Below are 26,741 nucleotides of genomic sequence, written 5' to 3' on the forward strand. Positions count from 1 at the left end.
GGAATTTCTGGTAGATATTGTAAAACGACTTATTGTTGTACTCTAAAATTTAGTCACTCAGTGAAATTAGTAGATGCCTAAGGAAAATTTTTGAAATCAGTACAATCAAGTGCAGAAATGCCCTATTGTCATGGAGTCCAAAGTGTGATAATATGCATAAGTTCCAGTGTTGCCGACTTTCATGATTGGTCCCTCACATCTCAGAACAATTTTACATTTTCCATTACTGTCCAGCTCCTAGACTCATGCAATTGGAACACAATAATAATTTTTATTGAAAGTGAGGTAAAATTTCAGCTCCCAGGACTGCAAGAAGGGTTTACTAACATGACCCAAGTGCATTCAAAAGCCATGTAAATCAGAAAGTCAATCAAAAAGCATTACATGTTATATAAACATGTGTGGGCCCCATGATTTTTAAGTCACTGAATTTACGGACACCAGGATTTAAGCATTTTTTGCAACACCCTTTGTTTTGCCAGCCTTTGTTTTGTAAGTCTTGCATGAAAAAGCTAAGTGTGCTATTAAATAGCTTTTGAACTGTGGCCTTAGACGTTACCTAATGGCCAAGATGTTGTAAGATGTTTTCCATCTCTCTTTCTATCCTTGGACCTGGGACCACAGACCATCCACAGTGTCCTTGGCAATTTGGTTCCCTATCTGTTCTGGTACAACTGCTTATGGAGCAGAGGTATCAGCAGAGCAGCAAAATGAATGGTTTTTGCAACTGAGAAAAATGTCTCTGGCACTATACCAGATGTAAAAATCTAAGAGATTAATTTTGAAACTTGGGTATTATTTCCCTTTAGGTAAGCCCTGAACAATGGTGATGGGAAAAGCTAAAAGATGGACATTTTTGTGGAAGGCTGCTGACAGTTATCCAGGCACTTAGTAGAACAGAGCTATCATTTTCATTAGCACTGTCTGTCACTGTCAGGGCAAAGAGTTTAAGGGATGTCCAAAATAACACCATTAGTAGATCGGAATAATAGGGCAGAACCAGAAAAATGATAATTTTTTTAATACTACAGTTTCTGCAGTACTGGAGAAGAAATGTGAACGAAATACACATCTTTCTTGTCACGATTTGCAACAAGGAAATACACTGCTGACGTATTTTCAACAAATTCTGCACCTTATTGTTTAGAGGTTATTTTTACATTCCCAGCCTTGCACTGATCAGTACTTTTATACACTGATGCCTAAAAGGCAGCGGTCTGTGTCTATACAACACTGGTCTTGAATGGGAAACTTTGGTTCCTGCATGACAATAAGCTGACAATGAATATATATGCAGCACAGCCCCAGCACAGAAGAGGGGACTAACCTCAGAACCACAAAAGGATCTTTCTGTCTATCATTTATTTTCCAAGGAGGAAGTGAACACTGGTTACATGTTGGCATACTCACAGCTAACTGATTTCCAAACTGGCTTCTGCCCAGGAAGCTGGATACCATTAGAAGGAACTGGTGACACTGGAACTGTCTCAAATGTGGGCTGATAGGCAAGGAAAAATGATCAGACTGCAGTGAAGGTAAACGTCTATGGACAGAAACTGCTACAGTTCAAGCAACAGCATATTATTCTCAGTTTACGCTCTTTTGCCAAGTTTAAACAACGTATTTGTGATTTGCCAGAGTACATTTTTCATAGCTGAGCCTGAGAATTAATCTTCCCCAGGCCATGCAGATTTGGATCACGTTGAGGTCAGTAATATTGCAGCTCACTGTAGCTAATGAGTCCAGTTCTATATAATGATCCAAATTAGCTAAGTAAATTGCTGTATGTAATCATAACAAGTGAAAGGTCCTTGTCAAATTGTAATCCATCCTGCTTTTAATTATTTAGGCCACAAATCTTTCTGAGGCCTCTCTGACACATCGGACATCCGCTGCTCCCTAGCACCTGTCAGAAATCAGGCTGTTCACAGTCTTTTAAGATTTGGACACTAGCAAATTGTTAATGGACAGATGCCCTTCCGTAGATCGTATAGTAACACTTTTTATCAGTGAACTGCAAAAAGAGGTTTTTGGGAAAAAAGTCCTATTCTATAGTCAAACTAATTTCTTTCTGCTCCAGAAGTCATTCTGCACTGTGTGAAAATGTGGCACAGCACAGAAGGGGCTGTGAAGCCCAGGGGGTGACTTTGAAGCACTGTCACGTCTCTTGGCAGCTGAGTTTTGCCCTTATTCTTGGAAGTTTTAGGATTTGTCATAAGACAAATCTGAGTGCGCATATGTACATGGGGCAGCAACAGCTCATCTGCATGTTCTTGGGTAAAAGAAACAACTAAAAAAACCCACAACTAAACCAACAAGAAAAAAAAAGTAAAGAATTTTTTAAAAATGCTCTGAAGAGTACTCAGTGAAAATTAATACAATGCCCCAAACCAGCCTTGTATTTTTTTCTGCTGTCCTTTGCATCCTGGTGGGATCCCTTCGGGCTCTCCCCTTCCCAAAGCTGCTACCTTACTCCCAAGCCTGATGGAACAGCCACCAGCTTCCCAGCCAAACCTTCAGCCCAGGTGAACCCAGTGAGCCCACAACAGCCCCTCTTTAAATTGCTAAATCAGATGTTCATCAACAAGCAGTAATGATTCAGGGCAGAAATTTTGTCATGCTCATTTGTAGCCAAGGCACAGGAGCAGCATTCAGGCTGCTGAAAAATGTCAGATGTTTAAAAGACAGGCAGCTCTTCTGATTGGAAGCCTGAAATAATGTTGCAGGTGTTTTATTCAGTCCTATCCTCTGAGCTATTTGGGTAACAAAGTCAAATGTAACAAGAATAAAATCTCTCCTGAGAGAGTCCATTCAGTGGCCTGCATACTTGATAGCAAACAGGATTTGAGTCACATAGACTTCCTTTGCCAGAAAACTGTAAGCACCATTGCTTTTTTTAAAAGGAGAACTGTAGGATGCTTTTATGATAAAATCCTGTAACATTTACACAAAAGGCTTTAGGACATAAAAAAATCAAGATATATTTCAGGTGGGAGAATGGAAGTGAAGGGGATGGTTTGACTTGCCTCAGCAATTTAGGAAAATCAACCATAATAGTAGTTATTCTCCTGCTTAAGATCCAGATGGAGATATTAATGGTAAACATTAGCAACTTGCTCATCTACTTTCACGGCTCAAAATGTCTGACCCTGTGAACAATATTCAGAACAGATTTACAGTGAGTCAAATTTATTAAGGAAAAAGTCCCTCCAGCCTTGTTACACAGGTGAACTCAATAAGGAGGCAGCTGCAGCAGCCAGTTGTGGTTGAGTGGAGGGATCTGACAGCACCCTTTGCCTTGCACCCAGCACTGCTTGCAGGAGCGTGCAGCTGCTCTAGCTTGTGGCAATTGAATATTGTGAACCATGTACCATATCAAGGGTATCTAAAACCATCATATTTTTGGTCTCATTTTTTCTTAGTAAAAAAAAGAGATTAAAAAACTTTTGAAACTTATCTCTTAATGAATGTGACAGACCAAGAGTCAAACTGTGTCCTTAACTAAACTGGGACAGCTTTATTCATGTGTCTGGGGCTCCAGCGAAGGCAAGACTTTTCATCTCCTGATTTCTGACTGAAAGTGATTAATTAGACAGTTCTCATTATCTGATACTAAAAATCAGAGAAATATTTACTGTCACAATGTATGCAGGAATTTCCAATGGGAAGAGGAAACCAGAAAAGCAAGGAAAAGATGGAGATGAGGTAGGTAGTTCTTTAGTAGCTACCCTCATTGTAGAAGATGTAAAAGCAAATCATTGGAGCACCAAAGAGATCAGAATCTATTGTCAGAGGAGGATAGATTTATAGCTCTGGTCAGGATACGGGTTGCCCATGCTTTGAATATATTCATATTTCCAGGCACTGTCATCACAAATGCTTTTTCATGCAAATAGCTCTGGGTTCATTAGTGATCCTTCTTTAATTAGGACATGATATTCTCATGCATTGCTCAAGTAAAATGCTCCTAAAATTCTTGAAGAGTTTTAGCTGATCACAGCACACAGGGTTGGGCTGTTAATGAGCACAATGCTTCATTTCCTCCCTCCAGTAATAAAATCAATGTTCCACCCCACCATTAGGATTCTGCTGTTGATTTTTCTAGGCTTTAAGCACTAGCAGAGCCAACAACTTCTGATGGAAGCAGTGGGGTACCAGCAGTAAGGAAAATCAGGCCACTGTGATTAATAAACCATCCAATTTAAATCCCCATAGTGTGACTGTCAGTCGAGCCTGCTGCGTGTAGACCTGTCTGAAGCAGAGCAGCTAGGGGAGGCTGCTCCACCAGGCCATCACTCTCCAAGGGGCAAGGTACCCCAGGTGCTGCATTTTGCCCCCACAGATCAGATATATAGCTTAATTTAATTTCAGTCCACTTGGGCTGTTGAGGGAACAGTCCTGCCCTAAGGGCATGGACCTCAAGGTTGTATAAGGGAAAAGCATCCTTTGCTCTGTATTGAGTCACACAGAAGTTGGCCATCAAAGCAGTAGCAGTTTCAGAACAAATAATCTAGGGCAGATCTGTCTCTCTGTCTCCCCCCCACCTCTGGATGACAACTATTTATGCCCCTTCAGTGGTCCTCTAAATCTCATTTCAAGTAACCCTAGTGAGCTAAAAACATTTTCTCTCATCATTAGGCAAAGAAGAGAGTAATCCATGTGACCCATTGCTTTAGGATCTTGCTTAGGTTGTTGGGAAGAGGGTGTAAATCTGTCCTCCTAATGAGGAGGATTATAGAGTGATGTGAAGCAATTAGACCTGTCTTGCTATTTGCAACACATTTACTTCTTCCCTTCCCAACTAAAAAGCAGGGCAGGAAAGCAAAAGTTCTGCACATCATTTCAAGCAGTCTTTTTACCAGCCTCTCTTCAGCAGCTAAGCTGTAAAAGATTTGCCCCTCCCTGTTCTCTGTTGCTCTTTTTTTTTGGCTGGGTAGTTTTTATTCCAGATCACTTTCCTAAAATGATTCATTACAAAGATTCACTAACAGCTGTAGTGCCATGCCTAAAGATGTTCTTCAGCTGACACTGTCTTAAAAAGGGCTGCTGATGGAAACCTCAGTTTGGGACACAACAACCCCACTGTAATGCATTTGCCCCTGAGGAGTTGATAATTAGGATGGACTTCCTAAATCCCATCATAAGCAGCAGAGATAGAAGCAATCAATAGGAGATAGGTCAGTGGGAATGCCCAAAGGGTGTTGGGAACCTTGTAGGCTTTTAAAAACACAATGTTTTGCAGTTTGTTGGAGGGAGGGGAAAGTGTGCTCTCCAGCTGTATTTGTGTATCTGCCTTTAACATTAGGTAAGCTTCCTGCAGAACTGTGTATTTTTGTGGGAAAGAAGAATTAGAAGTCTTAATTACTTTTTTTAGTCTTATCTTTCAGACTTTGACAATGCAGAACTAGCAAGTGCATTGAATTTCAGAAGAGGTAAAAAAGTGATTTGAAGGGCACTGCTTTGGAGCTCCTCATTCCTTTAGCAAGTAATAAACAGAGGTGAAAAAGAAGCAGATCAAAACCAGATCAATAAGATGACCAGCTGAGAGAATGGGTACAACATTCATTTGGCTGATGGAAATTTGTTAGGAAACTTAGGCTTTATCATAATTTTAAAAATTTTTTAACACATTAAGGTTTACAGATACTTGAAATGGGAGAAGTATGCTAAACTAATAAGAAGTGCCACCAGCTTATTATGTTCATGCAAACATGCCTGATGATTTCTCATGCAAGAAAGTCTGCCCACAGGAAACTACTGGATGTTTCTGGATATATTTGCAAGATGTTCAAAAGAGCCCAGATACCTAAAGTGGAGATAGAATAAACTAAGTTCCCAACTATTATGTCTGTGTAATTTTAATATAATTATGCAGCTACAATTTTGTTTCCCTTTTTTTTTTGTTTGTTTGTTTTAAATTCAACCAGGATGCCAAGCCTTGAGGAGAAAGTAGGAAAAATAGAAAAGGACAAAACAATTTCATTACAAAAAAAGGTTTTTTTGAGTTTTGTAATGACAAGAACTTTAACATTAATTTCAAAGGTGAGCTTGCGAGCTTATTGGTGACTCTCATTTAAGATATCATGAGTGACGTACGTAAAGTCATGCATGTTGCTTTGACCATTGGATTAAACTCACACAGTTGACTGCATTCACCAAAATCAAAATGTGTAGGGATAGGAACTGACACATTTAAGGCTATCCTCAGGGAAAAGCGAATCAAACCACCAAAGGCAATGCTCATTTCTGAAGCCATGAAGCAAATGAACAGTTAATAGATTTTCATTTGCTACATAAGTGAAATATAACTGCCGGTATACCAGTTGCAATAATGCCGGCAGGTGTTTAATAGCTTATGCATATTCGAACCTCAGTTGCTTCATGTGAGAGGTTTTACTTCACTGCTGAGACTGCTGAGTAAATAGCAAGTGTCCCCAGAAGCCAGCAAAAATTTGAATAGCTGCCAAGAGTAACTCACCAATTTCCAAAAAATAAGGGAGTAAATGTTAGTCTTGATAGGAGATTGCAGGAGGAAGGCTGGCAACAGATACAACATTATGTTACAGGTTAGTTGCAAAACTGTCTTATTTGGGTTCTTCCTTTCCTCTAAAAATGCAGTAAATACAGCATTAAAAGTCTGGACTTAGTGTCATGTATTGCTACTGGCTGTCTGTACATTGTCAGCAGAAAAGGGTTCCTGTCTGGTAGAAGCTTTGATGAGCTACTCACAAAATACATAAAATTTAAGCTCAAAAACATTCGGTAAGATGCATTAGCTACTTACAGAAGAGTCACTTGTGCCAAAGATGTCTCGCACATCTCGAACTGTGTGCTTGTTCTTCTTCCTCAGGGTCTGAGTGTAGGTATTGTACCTCTTCTGTACAGCAGCAGCTTGAGTTCGGGTCAGAGTGGACAGCAGGGCTTGGCCATCCTCCTCTTCAGCTCCTGAGATCAACGTTGATAAACCTGCATCTTGCAGCCATTCTGCCTCCAGCTCCCCTTCTGTGAAGGAAGAAAGCGTGTTACCAGGCCTAGCATGGGAGAGAGACGGGGCTAAGAAAGGGAGATGACATGGTGGATCACTGCCTTGGCCTTTACCTCAAGAAGTCTCCACTTCCAATCTTTCTTAGGCCACAAGTGTAAGCTAAGTTAGTTTTGTCAACATACTGTCAACTTTCAGTTTGGTAGTCTCTGGTGAAGAAGCCTCACTGAGAGAAGCGTAATGTCCACCTAGTCAAATAACCTGTTTTGAAAAAGATGATTAAGAGCCGGAGCTGCTCACTAAAGAGCAAGAGTCATGTAGGGTAGGCGTCAAAGAGGTCAAGTAGGGGTGGAAGATGCAGAAATAGCTCCTTGCATGCTAGCTATCATCCTGATTTCTAATAATTGAAGACTAGCTGGCACTCCACACCTCAGCATTTCTTGATATCTTGTTTAGTGACTAATATCTTCTTGAACCCTGCTCAACACCTGCTTCTCAACTGGTTCAACACCCCAGCTGGTTCCATAGTGAAATTATGCATTGTGTGAAAAAGTATTTTCTTTCCTCTCTCTATTGGACATGGGGAAAGCATCTGGCATCTTCTCAGAGAGCCAGCCCTACAGCCTTCCCCTACAAAAACCTTGCCACGCAAAGCCAATATAGGGTTTCAGCTAGTTACCTGTTACATTGAATGAATATTCCCTGTCACTGTAGAACAGGCAAAAACTCCCAATCTACCTTCCCTAAACCATTTAGTAATTTCAAATTTTGCTGTCATTGCCTTTACATTTGTCTGCTTTTCAAAGTGGACAGTCATAGTCTGTTAAAATCTCTCTTAACATAGGAGGTTTTGAGGGCCTTCATTTTAGTTCTGCAAACAATCCTAGTTCTTAAGACATAACAATAATTGCATTCCAGCTTTGACTGAAGAAAAGGTATTACAAAAAAATATGTCAAACAGGAAATAGAATAATTTGCAGTGTGTTCTGTAAGACAGCTAGTCAATGCACCGATTGTTCTTGTCCCAGCACTGGCCTTAATGATGGGCTGGTATTTCCACTCTCCCTTTATTGCCTCTTTTTGACACCAGAATGCAGGCAGATTGATAGATACCAGTTTGCTGCACTTTGGCAGTTAGAGACACAAAAAGAGAAAATTACAGGGCTGGACCATAGGGACAAGTGAAAGTATCTTGCACATGTGCCTTCACTGACTTTGTTGTTAACTGCTTGGTCTCTTTACAAAGCTCTACAAAAAATACCTGCTTCTAAAACCATTGCTCTGTGTTAGATGGAATGTGACCAGACCTGTATTCTGGGAAACAACTTGTCTCCCCTCTGATCCTTTCTGTATTGACAGATAGGATGTCAGGCTGTTCCTTTACCTCCTTGAAGCGACGGTTCTTTTGTCATTCTCACTCTTCTTTCTAACAAGGTTTCTTGTAACTGCCTTGTGCCACTGGTCTAGCCACATCCATTCGTGTTCCAGTTTCTTAATCATATTCATTTTGGTTTTTGTGCTGATGTATGATTTCCAAGAATTTAGTTTTTAATCAAATTTGGCTTTCATGATACTGTGAAAAATAGTAAAGCAGACATGAAATTGTGCCTCCTTACCAGCCATCCCTGTGACTTGTTTTCTCTGGCTTTTGCTCTTTTCCTGTTCCAACCACTCACAAGCAATAGACTCAGAAATAATGACAACAACCAGAGGAGTAAAACTATCAAAGAGAAGGAAATTCTGCATTAAAAAAACCCTCAAAAATTTATGATACATAGGTTTAAATAAGGGCTAAGAGAAAAACATTTCATTTTACAAAACACTATTTTTATAGTGGTAGCTACTTCTATGGCAAAGTCTTGATACAGTATGTGATTCTGCTCCACCAAAAGAAAAACAGATAATCGAGAGGGTTCCCTCTGGTTGGTAATTCTCTTTTTTTCCTCATAGAAATTGCTAGGAAAAAGGTGTGACTTTCTTTGAATTTCAGATATAACCTCATATAACTCACAGCATCCCAGTCTTGTAACCCAAAGTGTTAAAGCAGTTCTATATATCACTGCCATCTTATTAATAAATACCCCATGACTACTTCTTCCTCTACATTTTTGTCCATTGTATCACTCGTTATGATCCTCTGGTGTTTCTTGACCATAGTTTCTAACATCAACAGAGTAAGTGTGCTGATGTCTCCCCCTTGCACATGTGGTTTGGCAAAAAACAGCATCGTGGTTTCAGCAATGTCACTGGTGCTTGGCTTTGGCTTCCTGCTTAAGGATTCTGCATCTCTTCCTCTCAGACATCTCGAAACTGTGATGAATATTTGTTTTTATTTTGCCTTGAGGACTTCCACATTAATTTTAAGTGTTTTGATTCTTGGCAAAGAATATCATCCAATTAGGTGCTTAGTAGAACACACAGTTAATTCCAAGATTTATAATCCCAGGCCAGATATATTCCTGAAGTTAATAACTAGGACAAGCACTGCCTAGTTGTGTGTGAATGTATGCAATATATATGTGTTTAAAACAACAGTGGGAAGGCAAATGAAGCGTAGAAATGTATTACATTTTACCTTGCAGTCTCATTTTTAATTCAGGACAGGGGAGAAAAAAATCAATGCAATGTAATGAGGTGTAATTAGACAAAGGGTAACATGGGAGTGCAGCGGAGTTTGCACTGTTGTGAAGATTTAGCTCAGAAGTGATGAAACTGATGGAAAAATTTCTGAGAACATAGCAAATTGGCTCCTATATTGCCTTGTCCTACTAACTTACCTGGCTTAGGAACTCATAGATATGTGACATTCTCTTGACTGTGCAGACAAGTCAGGAACACCCAGTTCATGCTGATAACTGCATGAAGGAGATGCTGAGAGGTTCACAGTCTCTTTCTGGGCTCTCCAAGCTAGAGAGCATGATCAGACAGAAATTTTCCCAATATGGTTAAAATGATTGAGGTAGATTTATTTTCTGCCTTCTCATAACAACAGTTAAAGTTCCGATGTTAAACCTTCATCTGTTTATATATGAGACCACAAGCCTGGACAAAGAAGTACAATCTGGATTTAAGCTGCCAGATCATAACTATCATAGCAGACTGAGACTTCTGGTGAATGGAGGAGGTCTTCTTTTGCTTCCAGGAGAGCCCTATCTGGAACCAGTGAGAGGGAAGTGTTCCCATAGAAATGGTACATGGTCAGAGCTAGATACCGCTGTGTGGGACACTTATCATGACTGGTTACATATTGGGTTGCTTAATAAAGCAGCACCCTTTCCCCCTTTTCACCCTTTTTCCTGGTAGCAGAATTAATGACATCCCTTTGCACATCAGGGTAAGAAAAATACATCATCAGTCATGTTAATCATTGTATGGAAAGAGCACAGCGTTGTTTCAAGTTCTATCTCTAGATCAGTAGTTACCAAACTAGTGGCCATGATCCACAAAAGGGTTGCAGCAGTTATCAGTGGTTCATGACTTCAGAATAAATTTGGTTTCATCCTATGGTAACACCTGGTATTTTGTGTTGCACAATATAATGCATTTGTAAATGGGGTCATAAGTGGAAAAGAAAAATGAGAACTGCTGTTCTAGATGTTATCAAACCACCTAACACAAAACTGCATTGCAACAAGCTGGTGCAGACTATTACGTGCTTTTCCAAATACATTACAAAAAAGGAGAGGGGAAAACATTAAGGTAACAGAAGGAGGTAGTGACATGTTCAGCATAATGATGCAGACATCTGAATGATGTAGACAGATATGTACTCAAACTTATCTGTAATCTGTCCTTGAATTGTGTCTAAATGGGTCAATCTCAGAGAAACAGGCAGTTACTAAATTTCTGATAGTGCCAAATGATATCTAACTAAAAACTGCTTCAAGACTTTCATAACTTCTGCATTATGTCCTACCAAAAGCCGGGAAATTGAAAATGCCAGTATACTAAATTAACTTCTTGGTCCTTTTGTATGTTTTAATTTAGTTTATTGCATGCTGTAGATGAAGTTTTCGTTTAGAGACTCTCTTTTCTGAATTATACCACATCTGTCCTCCAGAAGCGCAAATAAAATCAATGCAAAAAACCTTACTTCAGAAGTCAATTACCAGTCCTAGCGCGTACACCAGACTAAATTATTATTTCTTCCCAGTGACATCTCATTTATTGACTGTGATGTTCAGAAGTGTAGCTACAGTGATCATATACCCTGCCTAGCACTTTTGTTCATACTGGGTGACACGAGGAGGGAGATCAGGGCATCACTAAAGAGACAAGGCAAAGTCAAGGTGTGAAGAAGCAGTGTTTGTGTGCTCACCGTCAGCAGGTTTGAACTCCAAGAGTGTTGCTTCTTCAGATCCATCTTCCCTGCTCTCCTTGATGCTCTCCACTTCGCACCAGAAGTCCTCCATGGAGGTACTGTCCATGGATGCCTGTGAGTTGGAGCGACTAAATGCAGGAGGAGCTGCTGACTCATTGGAAAGCATTCTGTTAATTCTTCGACAACGAGGGAGAGACTTTCTGAAAAAAGATAGAGATGAAAATAAAAATACTCTCTCTTTCTATCATGTAAACTTGTACCATGCAGACAAAACATGCAACTAGGGCAAAGTGTGTAGTTCTGGTGGTCTTCATGATCTCTGTTGCTCGTAACAGCTATGGATGGAATTTTATTTTGCGGCTAATAATTTATCTCTTCAATGTCCTTCAGTATTTTACAACCTAGAGTAGGGCTCAGAAAATGCAACTTCTATTCTAACATTGATACACATCTAGTTAGACAATAGAGAAGTATTTTAACTTATTTGTGCCACAATTTCTCTTTCTGTCTCTTCCTGTTTTGCTTAGTGGCTGACATTACTTCCATTGAAACTACTTTGGGGAAAAATAATCAGACTTGGGAACCCTGAGGTATTTTACAAATTCATCTTGGCTCCAGAAGTGAATTAAAATCTTGAAATATTTTAATTCAGAAGAACAATTAGCTTTTATTTGAAAATCCTTTTAAAAACAATCCATTTTTTTCTTAAATGAAATTAAAATAAGTGAAATCTTAACAAAATTGTCTTTGAAATGAAATAGTATGTTTTAGGCCAAGCAGAAGGTTTTGATCACAAGTTCAAAAAAATTATGATTCACTAACAAAAAATAAAGTTGTGATTCAATACAGTGATGGAATCCAAACAAAGAAGTTTGTTCCTTACTCCTTTGTTCTTGTTGTTCCCTACTGTAAGTTCTTGCAGCTGAAGACCGTTATGCAAGTTCATTCAAAATCTTATAAAATACCCACTGCAGAAGTCCTGTCTGACTTTGCTCTTTTGCATCGTTATGGCTGCAATACTGTAAGCAGCTTTTGTAAGTCTAATTACAGTAGTTACAGTAAGTAGTAATAATATCCACAATAATATTTGTACAAAGGAATCATGAGGTAAGGCAATTATGGCAGAGAGCTAGACTACAGGACTTAATGGAAAATTCTATCAGAAAGTCTTCTGGCCTTCACTTATCTTAATTCAAATGCAGTTTCCCTTTCTCTTCCTTTTCTTTATGGCATTATTCTGCCAACAGGCCTTTGTTTTAAAACCACAGGCATCACTTTTACTCCACTGAAAAAAAGATACTTCCTTTTCAGTATTTCCCTCCTTGTCAAAGTTTTCATAATGGATGTATAAACAATATATTATTTAATAAAGCTGATTGGACATGTTTTTCCCCCTTTGTGCTGCCTTTGCTGCATCTTCCCTCATCAGCAAAGGGCTGGCTGCTTCCTGGAGGCTCCTGGAGCCTACTCACTCCATCTGGGTGGTCCCAGGCAATCCCTGCTGGGTTACGTCTGTGCCCCAGGTTGGGGAACTGTGTTGGAAACAATGGAGCACAACAAATCCAGCTGCAGACATTATCAACGTTTTAAAAAAAGGCAAAGCTCAGGCCTTTGCCTCTTTCTGAGCACAGGGAGGTGTAATACGGTGGATTCAGCTGCCAAAACTGCCCATGTGTTCTTGGTCAGCTGCTGGGGAGCAAAGTTTTCAGAAGGGTGACAACATTTCAGCAGAAGAAAATGTACTATGGTGCTGTGGAGACAGTGTTGTCCAGGAAAAGAAGTGCTATCTTCAGTGTTTCAGTCCTTTTCCCCCATCCTAAACAGTAAATGATTGTTTGCTTTTAAACATAGCACTGAAACTTATTATATTTTAATTAGAACTAGCCACAGTCACCAAATCTGAGAAGAATTTGTGACATAAGTACGGTTAAAGCTATTTGTGTGCTTTCTATGTAGCTCTGCCTCTGGGGAGATGTGAGCTATTCAGTCAGCTTTTGTTCGCAAAGCCTCCAATGACTGGGGTACATGATAAATCATAATTACTGTAATTACTATTCTACAAGATGTGACCTCTGTGTTTTTTATGGATTCACCTATCCCTCTTCCCTGCATCAGCAAGGAAAAAAATGTCTCACAGGAATTAAATATCATGAGTTTATACTGAACCAAGTGTCCCCAAGGAGAGTTTTTAACCAGCAGAACCCCTGAGCAGCAGCCAGAAGCCCCCGCCTCTTCAGCTGGGAGCTGATGGGGATGGGGGAAACAGCTCCCGACAGCCAAGTGCTTACTGCTGTGAAAAGCTGTGCTCTTTTGTTTAAAAGGTGATAGTGAACACAAATAAGGAAAAAGGCAAAACTTCCTGGCACTCTGACGGTGTTTGGGGCCCCTATTCACCAAGAGCTGTACAAGCAGTGAGCGAGGCCAAGGCCCGGTGTCAGGCGTGCAGTGGGTGCCCGTCCTCCCACTGCAGCCTGTCTCTCCCTGGCCTTTCAGCTCTGTTTGAGCCCCACACACTGCTGCCCACTCTGCAATTCATACCCCTGCTTAGTATGAAACTGTGAAAAATAATTCCCTGAATCAGTGTATAGCACAGCCCAGAGCTCCCGCACCAGCGATCGTAGGAAGGAATGCTCTTGCTGGTCTGGAATCAAACACGTGCCAGAATGAAAAGAGGGCTTTTTCCCTGATAGCGTCACTGGCTCCCATCATTTAGTCATGGTCAGGGAATTTAAATATTTTCTGCCCTCCCAGTGTGAATCCTGACCATGACCCTTGTGCTCTTCACACACACCAGACTGATCTTTGGGCTTTGACTCCATCAGCACTTCAGCTAACTCAAACCAAGGCTTTTTATTTCACCATATTAGGAAGAAAGAGACTTGATGGGTTATTTCTTTTCTCCTCACAGTATGTTATTTTGTAATATTACCATACTAAAAAGCTAAATGCAAAACAGACCACGTAGCATGGCAACAACTGCTGTGACAACAAGCTTTACCAAATACATATAAGGTTCCTGGGTAATTAACGTGCATTTACAAAAATATTACAAGTACAGAGCTGATTTGGAAAATCAGCTGAACAAAGTCTCCTGAGAACCTCATATCTGAGGTTTGTTATCTCAACCTGGATTAAATCAAGCTGTGTAAAATTCCTGTAACAAGAAAGGTTAGGCGGAGGTGCTTTATCCTTATTGATAAATAGCTGAAGCTTGTTTCCTGGTGGTCTGGTATAAATGTTCTGCAATTATTTCAAATCTGCCTATTAAAAGCTGACACTTTTCAAGACCTCTGTTTCGACCCATATACCTGTGGCTTTTGTCCTGGAGGAAGTGGTTTTGCTTTTATGTGATAATGGAAGTTGTCTCTGTTTCCTCCAGCCAAAGCTGTTCAAAACAGTTTCAGGAAAAAAAAAATCCTACTGAGGAAGCAAAGCATATTCTTCACTGCTTTCAATTCATTCTTGAAGGACACTGAATGAGCACTGACTCAACAAGCTGCCTGCCTGTCTCAGAAATAGCTCAGCAAGCCCAGGTTGCCAGTCACCCGGTAACTCTTGTAGCAGAAAACCTATGTTCCTGGTACCTTTTTCACCCACAAGGCTTTCTGGCTTGTTTGCTCTTATTCTCAGTGTCTGTAGAGAAGTTTACAAGAATAAAATGTTTTCACTAAGGGGAATCTGTTGTTCTTACAGAGAAGTTGAAACCCCATCTTGTTAAGTAAATAAGAATCATGAAGCTCATGCTCAGTTTCATTTTCTCCCCTCACGCACACAGGCAGTGGTGAGCTAATCTGAAATGCTGACTAAATTAAACACAGGAGGGATCTCAGATCCTGGCTTCCTACTTGGAAAATGCTGGGAGAGGAGAATGAACCTTAAAGTACCAAGCAAAAATTATGGTGACTCTACTGAATGTGCTGAAATTGCTTTTAGGATGAAATTCTAAAAAAAAAAAAAAAAGCCACTCAGACAGAAACCTTGAAAAAGGAAAGAAAAAGAAAGAAGGGAAAAGTAAGGGCCAATGTTATCTTTATCAAAGGATTCCTCTATTCTTCTATTACTGGATATTGGTCACAGGAGAAAGGGTTAAAGAGTACCAGTGAGGAGAAATATGATGATATCACGTAGAAAGCTTTCTGTGGAAAGATTTTTGCAAAGAAGCAGGGTATTTCCACGGGCACAAGGAGGCTGATTCAACAGTGTGTGACTGGTTTTGCCCTGGTATGTGTTGATAACACTTATGAAATGCAATAGCAAAGGAGGCCTACTGAACCTATATTTCATGTTGCATATATCATGCACAAGTGTGCTGTGCAGGATCTGACAGCACACATCAATTTCAGTATAGCCAAGCCAAATCCAGAAAGCATTTTCTTTTGTATCCCCAAAGTGAAGATTTGTCAAACCACAGAAAGAACTGGTTCAGTGACACCTAACGATTGCTCACAGGCTGAGTAATAAAAAAGCCAGGCTTGTGTTTTCAGTTTAATTGAGTAATGGGTGGTAAAGAATCAATAAAACAAATTGTTGCAATGAAGCCATGTTGTAGTTAAAACCAGCATTTAGTCCTTGTTTATACAGAGAGACAGGACATCTTCCTCTTGTGGGCCATTATACTTCATTTCAGTCGATGGGTCCTGAACCTGCTTTACTACAATTAGTCACATTTATAGGAATGGGGAAGATGAAGGAAGCAAATTCTGCGGGTCATTTTAGCACTAAGATCCACCTTTCCACCTTGCAATCATTCTATCAGTATAGCCACTAAATCCAATGAAGTCAGTAGCACCCAAATACCACAACAGTGGCAATGTACAGTGTTGTTTACTGTTTCCAGATCTTTCTGTTCTTCAGTTTGTAATCACAATTCACCAACTTCTGGCAAAAAATAATTACACTCTCCCTGCTCATCTCTTCCCAAATGTAATAAACAGGATGGCTGCTTGCACTGTCAGGGAGACAAAATTTATTCCTCTTTATTAAGAACTTTATTTTTCTCTGGTCTGAATTGTTAGGAATCAGTCATGTACCAATATTTATCTTTTCTTTTTTTTTTTTTTTTTAATAAAATGTATATAAATTCCATGCAGAGGAAGAGCCCAGCAATTTGAAATAATGTATTTGTGCACAGTTCATAGCATCCTTCACTCTTGCCTGAGTACTCTCATCTTCTGGTTCCTTCCTGGTGACCCTGTTCCAGCACTGTTTGCTGTTTGCATAGCTCCTTCTCCCCATGCTTGGTGGCTTCTGTTCACAGAGGGATATATCTCAAACAATATCCTCCCAACTCTGTACACTTCTGTTTCTGATCATCTTGCAGATGTTAGGTAAGTTGTAGGCAGTGGATCCTGAAGTTTCCCTTTTCTTTCTCTAACATCTAGCACAGCAAATATTTCACCTATCATGCTGATTGATTCCATGGAGTTGTCATCTGGCCTCCCTTGTAACAGAGTATTTGAGTGAGAAGCAGAAAAGATTATTATTTTCTTAATAATTTTCTAATCCTGTTGCCTAGCAGAGTGCCCAAATTATATGAATCTCATTGCTCTTTCTTACAAAGCTGGGTTTGAAAATGAGCTGACTTATCACATTACTGTATTGGCCACACTTGAAAACACAGGAATTCAGTACTTTGCATGTCTTTGTATTCTACAAAATATGACTCCATTAACTACTACTTTTACTTCTAAAGATGGTTTTCTGCCTCCACAAAGACTTTTTGGACCAGAAGGATTTGTTCAATGAGTCTTAAGATTTAGAGACTATACAGAGAAAAGGTTTTAAAGGAATTAAAGGAGTTTCATTTATTTATTTATAACTCATCTGCAATTCATCAAGGTACTAACAGGAAAAAGGAGATTCAGCTGTAGAGTTTGCATGCCAGTGTTACCTGCCAGTGTTTAAAAATGCATTTCACTTTGGGTTCTTCAGCTCTCTTTTATGTAACATTTTCATGAGTGGTGTGGAAGTCCCCAGTCTGTAACAAGGGCCACATTGTGACCACTTTGTGGCTGAGCATGGAGATTGCAGAATAATCTCTCTCTGTTTGTGGGTTTCAGTGTGAAGACTATCACAATCAGATCCTTTGAGCTAGGGGAGTGCAAAGAATATGTTCTCTAGGTATTGCCTGCTGGCAACAATGACCTTTGGGGACACAACCCAGACCTCTCTTCCACACTGGCAATCACATCACTTCAGCGCCGGCCCGATACGACAGAGACAGTGCACTACATGGCTTCAATGTGTCTGTCAAAATCTGAAAGGGTCTCTATTTTGTCTTCATTCTCCTGACAAAGCTGTTCCTAAAGGGCAGCAGGGATTCTCAAATGATTAACACTAACAAAAGTATGTTCTATCAACCATCTTTTTTAAAGTGAATTGGAAAAGAATTCTTTTCATATACATTAAGAGGAAGCATAATAAGCTAGCTTTGAATGATGAAGACTTAAGGACATGAGCAGGTCATGACAGAGTGTGTTAGATGTAATTTTCAATGGCTAAGTGCAAGAAAAGAAGCATCTGGACATGGCCCACAGCAGGCAAAAGCTGGTTGTGAGCAGCCAGTTTGAACACCTTAAATATTTCCAGCATATTTCTATTGTCAGAAGTGAGAAATTCTTCTGCTGAGATGGTGCTTGCTTAGTAAATCCCATGCTTCTAGGAAATGTTTGATCTATTGTCCATGTACAGTACAAATAATTTGTGTCTGAGCATTTGACTGTTCACTGTACATATGCCTCAGCGCTGATGAAGGCCTCCAGGAGTGCTGGGCTCACTGTGCATGCACCATACAATTTATTCACTCAGTTTGAGTAGATGTCTCCAAAAATTCCATCTGTCTGGAACTTACCCAGAGAGATCACTAGGTAGATAAGCAGCCTGAAATCTGAGGCAAACTCTTGAAATTCCACCTGGATTGAATTTGAAATCAAGATGTATGACAGCCCTGGATATACTCCTATAAGATTACTAGTCCTTGGGATGTACTACCTGGTTAAACCACTCAGTAAACGCAAGACAGACACATTTTGTTCTGCAGCTTGGAGCAAGCAGCTACCCAGTGTCTTACCCCAGGTAGCAAGCAGAGATGAAGCAGAGTGATGTGAATAAAAAGAGGCAAAGACAAATGCACCAGACCCTGTCTAAACTCAAGTACTTCATGAAGTTTAGTGCTGTTCAGTGCAATCACTCGGTCCCTCCTCAGAGAGCTATCCGCAATAGTGAGGAAGGTCTCAGAAAAGGCGGTGGAAAAGCTGTATTTTACTCTCGATTCCTACTGCCCTGGCAGTGTCACTTCTAAGGTAAACAACAGCCTTGTAAGCTCTCCCCGGGGATGGCATCGTCTCAAGCCAACTGGAATATGTCAGGCCATGATGCACGCATGTGTGTGTAACTGGAAATGCCAAGAAGGCTGAGAGGAGGAAGATAATGTGCAAACTAATCCAGAATCTTCTCTCACAGTAAAACTGATGAGACTTTGCCAGCAACTCGCACTATAACACCACAGGATCCAGTTAAAGTTGCAGGAAATGCACAGGTTCGAGAGCTTTGATGAGGCTTAAATCATTCAACAAGCAAAGAAGCAAACCAAGTAAAACCCACAGGGGATGTAAACTGGACAGCGTTAAAAGATTTGTGGCTCCAGAAGCACAAACCAGATTTTCTAAAGAAAAAGCAGTAGTAAATATTCAACAGGCAAGACCAAAATGCCAAAACGTAAGGGGTCAAACTTTATTCTATAGCTTTCATTGCAGCTTCTAACATTGTAAACCAAGTAAACCAAGTAAAACCCACAGGGGATGTAAACTGGACAGTGTTAAAAGATTTGTGGCTCCAGAAGCACAAACCAGATTTTCTAAAGAAAAAGCAGTAGTAAATATTCAACATGCAAGACCAAAATGCCAAAACGTAAGGGGTCAAACTTCATTCTATAGCTTTCATTGCAGCTTCTAACATTGCCTGAATTCATGTGGCAATTGTGGAAGAATATCTGCTTGTTTTTATTTTAGATCATTCTAAAGAAGCTATATTTTAAACCAGCATGAGCGTCAATAAGGAGTATTTATTGGACTCTCTCTGAAACACTTCAAAAGACAAATTCAGCCATTTTGGTTGAATTAAGGTAACAACATAAAGAACTGGACAATACTGTCTACTGGAAGCATCTAATGCAACTTCATACATTGCAAGTGTAAGCTCTTTAAGCTGCGAGTGAACATAGAGAGTGAACATATAAACCAAACAGGAGTTCTGAGTCATGCAATATTCCTTTGAAGCTTTGTTTTTTCTTAGCTTTAAGTGAACTCCAGCTGTTACTTTCTTCCTTCTATAATTAATGTACCCTTTTAAATAAATGTCATCACTCCACACATTACATTTTTTTTTAAAGCCTTCAGGACCTAAGCAAACATGTAGTATCTATTTTCATGAGAAACTGGGTTTTCCTTTAAGTATGTTTTAATGCATATAGGAGGCAATGGTTGAGCTACAAAATATGAGCACATAAACGTCCTAATGTATCCACTGTCATTTTAGTCCTGAATGGTATCAGTTACCCTGCAATGAATGAGAAAACATTCTGAACATCGTGTTTAATAGTATTCACAGGACTGGATTGAAATAATGTAAAGCAACACATTGAACTTTTAAAACTAAGGAACACACAACTTCTAATTATTTTTTTAATTGAAAAAAATACTTATGCGGTGAAGATACTGTTTAACAGAGTGAGGAGGAACTTTGTCACTGTAAAAATACTGGATCTGATTCTCGTACAGTTATAAGCTGTTACAACCCCATTGGCTTAATTTATCCCTTATGTTCAAATTCAGAACATCCTTCTTTGTGGTACTGCTAATGTTGAAGTTACTACAAATCCCAAAAATTTCATGAGGAAATGTACTTCTCACCATTTAGATTTTTCTTGGCAGCTCTGTGTTGGCTGTCAGGCAATTCTGAACCCTCAGCTTGTATTTTCCATAGTGTATTGTACTTTGTGGCATACTGAATCAGTCAGAAGGAATGAAAAATTCACTGGAAAATGCCGTAGCCAAATACAAATCAAGATGTGCACATAATTCTTTTTTTACCACTCAAACACGTTGGTAAAGATTGTATGACTTACTTTGGAAAGCCTCCCAAATTTGCTGAAAAGACTCTTCTTTTGTTAATGAGACTGCTTAATAAAGTAGTGCAGATAAAGAATGTACATTGAATAGAGCAATGAATCCTGGAGAACATCTCAAAGCACAATGTTTCTATTTTTACCTGAAGAAAAATGGTTATGCATTAACTGGAAACTGGTGGAAATTACATCAACATGTAAACTACAGAAAAACTGATTTTTAGCACATTGTTGATTACCTTTGTCGATGTTCAGAACAGTCTGTGACTTTATTCTGAATGACTGGAGGCAACATGGGGCCTCATCTCTACCTGTATCTCCCTTTCCATCCTTTCATCTGCAGGAATCCCCAAATCCTGCTTCTTTCCCTTCCTTTCCCACTTTCCAGAAAACAAGTGCTGCTGGGCTGGGTGGGAACCTTGTGTGGAGGTGGAGCAAGCAGGGAAGCTAATAATGTCTCTGAGCAGAGAGAAAGTGATACCAGTGCATGCAGGGCGAGGGATGGGGATTGCAGCTGATGGGTGTGCTCTCACATGTTTCTCCAACATCATTTGACCGTCATATATCTTTATCAGAAGTCACACACCAACATCTCTCTCCATCCAGTTCTAAATATTTATAAAAAGCTCAGAGTCAAAACAACCAGGCCACTTTATATTAAAACAAACAAACAAACAAAAAAACAAAAAAAACCCCCCACAACACAAAAAAACAAGCAAAAACCAAAAAACCCAAAACAAAACTAAAAAAGCCCAAACAACGAGTCAAGAAGTAAATCCTCTTGGCTCTGCTGAACACATGGAAGTTTTGCTAATGCAGTGCACATTTCACCTTCAAGCTTTAAAAAGCAAGCTGTATTGGAACAGGTTTTTGACCTACATTTTTTGAGGGAAACAATGAACAACTAATTTTTGCTAATTCATTTATCTTATTTTTGGTCAAAATTTTAGGGCAATTCACTCACTTGGAAATTAAATAGTGGTATATTATTTAGTAACCTTTCCCATTCAGGACATCAGTAACTCTACAAGCATAACCGCATAGGCAAGGCATAAAGCTGAATTTAAAGCAAAAGCTGATAGAAGACTCCTATTGAAGACTGGTCTAGAGAATTTTCATTTATAATGTAGAGATACAGAAATGTGTTGGCAAGAACCTCTTCAGTTGACAGATGAGTCTAGTGGCATTACAAATACTATGAAGGTCATGGTGAGATGATGGAGATGTAACGATAAAAAGGGCATAGCAGAGCTGAAGATGAAGAGCCTAAACTTAAATTTGATAGAGACAAACACAACAAACAGGGAAGACCAAATAGAACATCACAGGTCTCCAAAGAGCAAACATTCCCATTTTCAGAGGAAACAGTGGACCACAATATCAAACATAGTTTATTATATTCGCAGGTCTTCATCAGAGGAGTGAAGAGGGAAAGGAAAAACCAAATGCCTTTTCTTATACTTTGGCTATGTAATTCCAAACAATGGGGTATAAAAGGTTTTCTGTGGTCTTAAAGTGATTTTGAGTCTTCTGCCAAAGTGTTGGAGGAAACATCTTCACAAGAATTCTAAAGCCAACACCCTACATTTCAAGTGGTATTTTTCTAATTTGTGCTCAAATGTTTGTATAACATGTCTGTAAAAAACATGACCTTTCGATGTAAGGAGTCAAATAAATCCGTGATGTTGACAAACCATTTGCACTCCAGTGAAATCTGGAAATGTTTGACTACATTACACTTTTTTGCAATACCCACAACAAAGGCAAATAATAGAAAAAGAAAAATCAACTCTTCAATGGGAATGCTAGTATGTGATGCACAGCAGCTTTCCAGTTTCCACAACTAGCTTTTCTTCCTCCTGCTTATTTAATTTTAGAGGTTTATCTCAAATATTTAATCCATGAGCACTCTGAGGGAAGCTGCAGCATGCCACGTATTTCAAGCCTAGCTTTTCAAATATGCTGCAGTTCCTGAAGCTTTTGGAGCTACAGAGACCACTAATGTTTAAAAAACATGGTGCCTTGGTCTGTAGTTCCTCAGTGATATGAATAATTCTGAATCCTACACGCAGCCCTGCTGAAGCCAGCCAGATGACTCTTGTGCACAGGGTTTGGAAGTTTGAATGTCTTGATATTGATGCCGAGGGAATAAGAGGTAGCTCTTGGAAATCTATGAGAAAAATGGGCTCAGATTTGAGGGAAGTCTTCAAGGCTCAGAAGACACAGAAGAGCAATCTTATCTTAGCTTCAAGTATCTTAACATAGGTACAAAATACATATTCATGTTCATCTGGGAAGCAGAAACCCTGGATGTCCCAGAACCATGCTAGAAAGTCCTACAGCACCTTTTATACGCATCATGTATTACAGGAAAGGATCACTCTTGGATATTTTGACAATTACTGATTTGTTCTGGTTTGTTCTAAGCTGTTCTGGGTTTGCACCAGGTTGTGTTGGGAGAATGGAAAGAGGACTTTGGAGAATTGCCTCCTTAAGCTGTGTTGAGTTCTCTTCAGTCACAGCTGGGAATCTAAACGCAGATACCAAACCATCATGCAGTGGATAGTAACAGCAGAACCAAGAATTTGGTAGCTACTAAAACACCCAACCACTCCCTGTAGCATTTAATTAACTGTAAGGGCAAGAGCTAATTCATCATAACAGGAGTACAGAGGTGTTGTCACATAAGAATTACAGAGGGAGGTAAAGTGACATGCCTACAATCACACAGATGTTTTGCCACAGAAGAGAGTAAAAAATACAAAAGATAGTTCGTGACTTAAAGCTATGGTACACCATGAGTAATAGAACTGCTAATCTTCTGTAAGTCCTGCAGAGCTTGGTTTAAGTTTCTCACTGAGCTTTGTCAGCCCTGTACATATTCTTGGCTGAAGAGTCTCTAAAAAAGTAATTAATATTTCTGTACAAACATAGTAAATGATGTTTGAATGCTCACATGCTCATGTCAAATGGGTACAACTAAGCTGTTATTGTGCCCTCTGTCATCATGAATACATGCTCCTCTTCCCGCTCCTGCCTAGATAAGAGCTATGATCCATGATAGGGGGTGAGGATTCACAGGGCATTCATCCATCTTTTAGTGATTGTGTTAGATCTTTCACTGTGCAGGCACTTTATAAATGTTGTGAAGCTGTAATGCTATCCTTCCCACGAGGACACCGAATTACTTATCCATGCTTTTGATATAATGCATCTTGGCTGAACTGTTGCAGCTCTCTCGTTCTGGAAGATTGCCAGTCAAGGGCTATATTTACATCAGTTACAATTGATTCAAAATGCTTCCACGGGATCTTGAATAGGCTAACACATCTTCATGAGTTTAATTCAAAGCAGAGATGATGGCTTTCCAGTAAAATGGGAATAATCATGCTTGTACCTCTAGTTCTTTGGTTCAAGTTGGTATACCTGGTTGGTATTCAGCCACTACTTGGACCAGTATCTTTTCTGGTGACTACAGATTATGTTTCCAAAAGGGACTTAGGAGGGCAGTCACCTAACTCCCATTTTCAGAAAAGACTGAAGGATTCAGAAGCATAAACCCTATGGACATGCAGGGAGAGTAAATGCCTCCACACACAAAGTCAATTTAAAGGTGGTACTTAGCCTTTCAAGTCACAAAAGCACTTTTTAAAATTCGCCCTCAATTTACTCATATCAAATTACACTCTTTGTCCTTGAAGGGTTTGGGGTTTTTTTGTGTGTTTTTGTTTGTTTGTTTGTTTGTTTGTTTGTTTTGTTTTGATTTGTTTATTTGTTTTTTGTTTCTGTGAGAATTAATCTTGCCCAGTTTTCTGGGATTTTGACCACCTAAATTCAATGCTTATCTTTTAAATTTAGCTTTGATTAACACAGCTGTTTTTTATTCTTTTGCTTGGCAGAATTTTCTGCAAGACCACCATAAAGTCAGCCTGTTTGTATTGTATTATACTGTTAATCTCCTTTTCCTTTATGACATATCTAGAGAATATCCTAAGGGGAAGATAACTATACACATATATGGATTCATACTCGCGTATAAATATGTGTATGAATACACAGTGGATGGGAACAAAGGCAGGGAATAGTAATCTCCTAAAAGCCTTTGTGATGTGAAAAAGTCTAGATAACACATAAAATGGAATGTTTTGTATGGCATGAACCAGGGAATCAACATTAATTGTTTTCTTAATGGAAGTATAATTCAAGATAAAAATGGAACAGACTTTATTCAAAATAGTTGGAATCATTTGGTTGCGAGAAATATCTGTCAAATTAAGGGGCTGCTATATCATCATGATCACTTATGCACAGCTTACCACCTAAGGTTTTCCAAAGTTATGCATTTGAAAAGACTTTCTAATAAAAAGCAATTAAGAGAGTTGAAGAAAATGCAATGTTGCTTAGAGTAGCTAGGTTAATTTTCATCCGAGTTTGTTCATTATCTTAAAACAGCATCAAAAGCTGTCTAGAAACATCTACATTTCTGTTTCTCATAGCGACTTTCTGAATTAGGAATCACTTCACAATCGCACTGCAAAGCCCTGCCTGAAAAAGCCCGAATACCCAAGAGTGAGTTGTCTTTTCCTTGGATGGACAGGATCACCTTCACTGAGAACAAACAGGAGCAAAAACAGTGATGCAAGATCCTAAACATTCTTCCATTCATATGAAAAAGGAGTCACAAAATCGCAAAAAGCAGCTTGGACAATCATTTATGCCAATAAGCCCTATCTCCCACCCTCACAGAACACTACTGCGACTCGTAATTATGCTGTTTTGCTGAAGAAACTCTGTTAGTGTTAGGAGTATAACTGTGCCGTAGAAATTTCATAGTAATTCTGAGGAACCAATTCTCTTTTCTAAATAAATCAATCAAGAATTTAGATAGCAAAAATCAAATCTCCAATAACATTAGCTTCCTGAATTTCCTTTCAGTGAGCCTTCGTGTTTGACAAGGGAAAAATAAAGTACTTGCTCTTTCATCCTGATCAAAGTCAAGTAAAACCTGTTAAGTACTCATCATATTGGACTACAATCATCATATCATGCTGCTCTGCAGAACCTGATGCCATTTTAGACTTCTCTTTGATCCCCAGTATAGGCCTCATGCTGCCCCGACAGGGGAAGAAATCCTTTAAAAGATTTCCCCAAGGCAAGGAGTACTATTTCTGCTGATGGTCATGACCCCAGCTCATGATATTTTGCTGCAGGGAGACTTTGGAACTGGAAATGTTGTGCTGGCCATTTCAGTGTGTGCAAACTGCCGTGGAGCAAGAGCTGCTAAAAGAAACTCCTCAGACACTCCTGATGTTTGCTTTGGAGGTGCAGAGATGTGAGCGTCACGCTAGACAGCCAGTGGGAGAGAAATCCCCTGGAATCCTTTCGTGAGGGATGAGAGATCCTGTCTGTGAGAGCTGGATTGATGGTCTATTGTTTGCAATTTCATTTATTTAGACTGTATAAACAAACTTCCAGTTGCCTCGAAACAATGTTGGACAAGTCCTTGTTTCCAGCTCCCTTCATTTTTTCCACTTCTGATTACTAGGTAAAGAGTTTTACCTGCTTTCACCACCAGTCCCCTGCTGCCCTGGATTTTTACTTGAGTTCCAGACATAAGCACCTTTACACTGAAAGTAGCAGTTACAAAGAGCTGGTGCCACCTGCAAATCCCTGCCTGCCAAATGTACAGAACCGAGCCAGATTTGAGCACAATTTGAAAATGTGGATTTGGATAATGTATTTGTGAATGTAGAAGCACTTCAGTTCATTTAGCCATGTAATCTGTATGAATGCATCACTTTATTGTGAACGCATCGCAATTATCAGACCTGGCTTTCCTCTTGTTGAATAAGTCATAAGTTTTTTCTTTTCTTACAGCTAGGTTTGTAAAAAACTCTCATAATGCAAGTTAAATTCTGGTCATGACACTGAGCTGAAATACACATCAATATCATAAACATCTACATGACATCAGACAACAAAACTTGCAAAAGGCAAATTTCTGACCTTGAATCAAATGAAAGCCAAAATGGGAAAAACTCTGATTAGTCCAATTTGAAATAAAGGTTTTGGTCCCTCTGGATCATTATTCCAATGGCACGCATTTTAGAACAGAATAAACAGAGAGGAAAAAGTTGTATTGTAACAGAGTACAATTTTCCAGAAGAACACCTTGTTAATAAAACCTTAAACAGGTTCATGTTAATGGATTCTTGTTGCGTATTTTCATACAACTTGAGTCAATGCAAAGCATGCATATGCCTATTCTGCAGTTGCTTTTTCTTGCACTGTGTCCAGCTGTTTTTCTACAGTGG

General features: G+C 39.4%; 1 protein-coding gene across 5 annotated transcripts in view; it reads right to left on the reverse strand.

Moving 5' to 3' along the window:
* The window catches only part of ARHGAP28 (Rho GTPase activating protein 28), a 75,922-nt gene that overhangs the window by 22,054 nt on the left and 27,127 nt on the right, over positions 1–26,741 (reverse strand). For all 5 annotated transcript variants that reach the window (XR_010470454.1, XM_005515913.4, XM_065053185.1 and 2 more), the window contains exons 2-4: positions 11,301–11,503; positions 6,785–7,002; positions 1,411–1,498 (exon numbers count right to left, since the gene is read on the reverse strand). Coding sequence is in view for 4 of the 5 variants with exons in the window: in XM_005515913.4 (XP_005515970.4) it covers positions 1,411–1,498; positions 6,785–7,002; positions 11,301–11,503 (509 nt within the window). In the remaining variant the exon portion in view is untranslated. The remainder of the gene's footprint in view (positions 1–1,410; positions 1,499–6,784; positions 7,003–11,300; positions 11,504–26,741) is intronic.

This window comes from Columba livia, chromosome 2 (assembly GCF_036013475.1).
Source record: "Columba livia isolate bColLiv1 breed racing homer chromosome 2, bColLiv1.pat.W.v2, whole genome shotgun sequence".
Lineage (NCBI taxonomy): Eukaryota > Metazoa > Chordata > Aves > Columbiformes > Columbidae > Columba > Columba livia.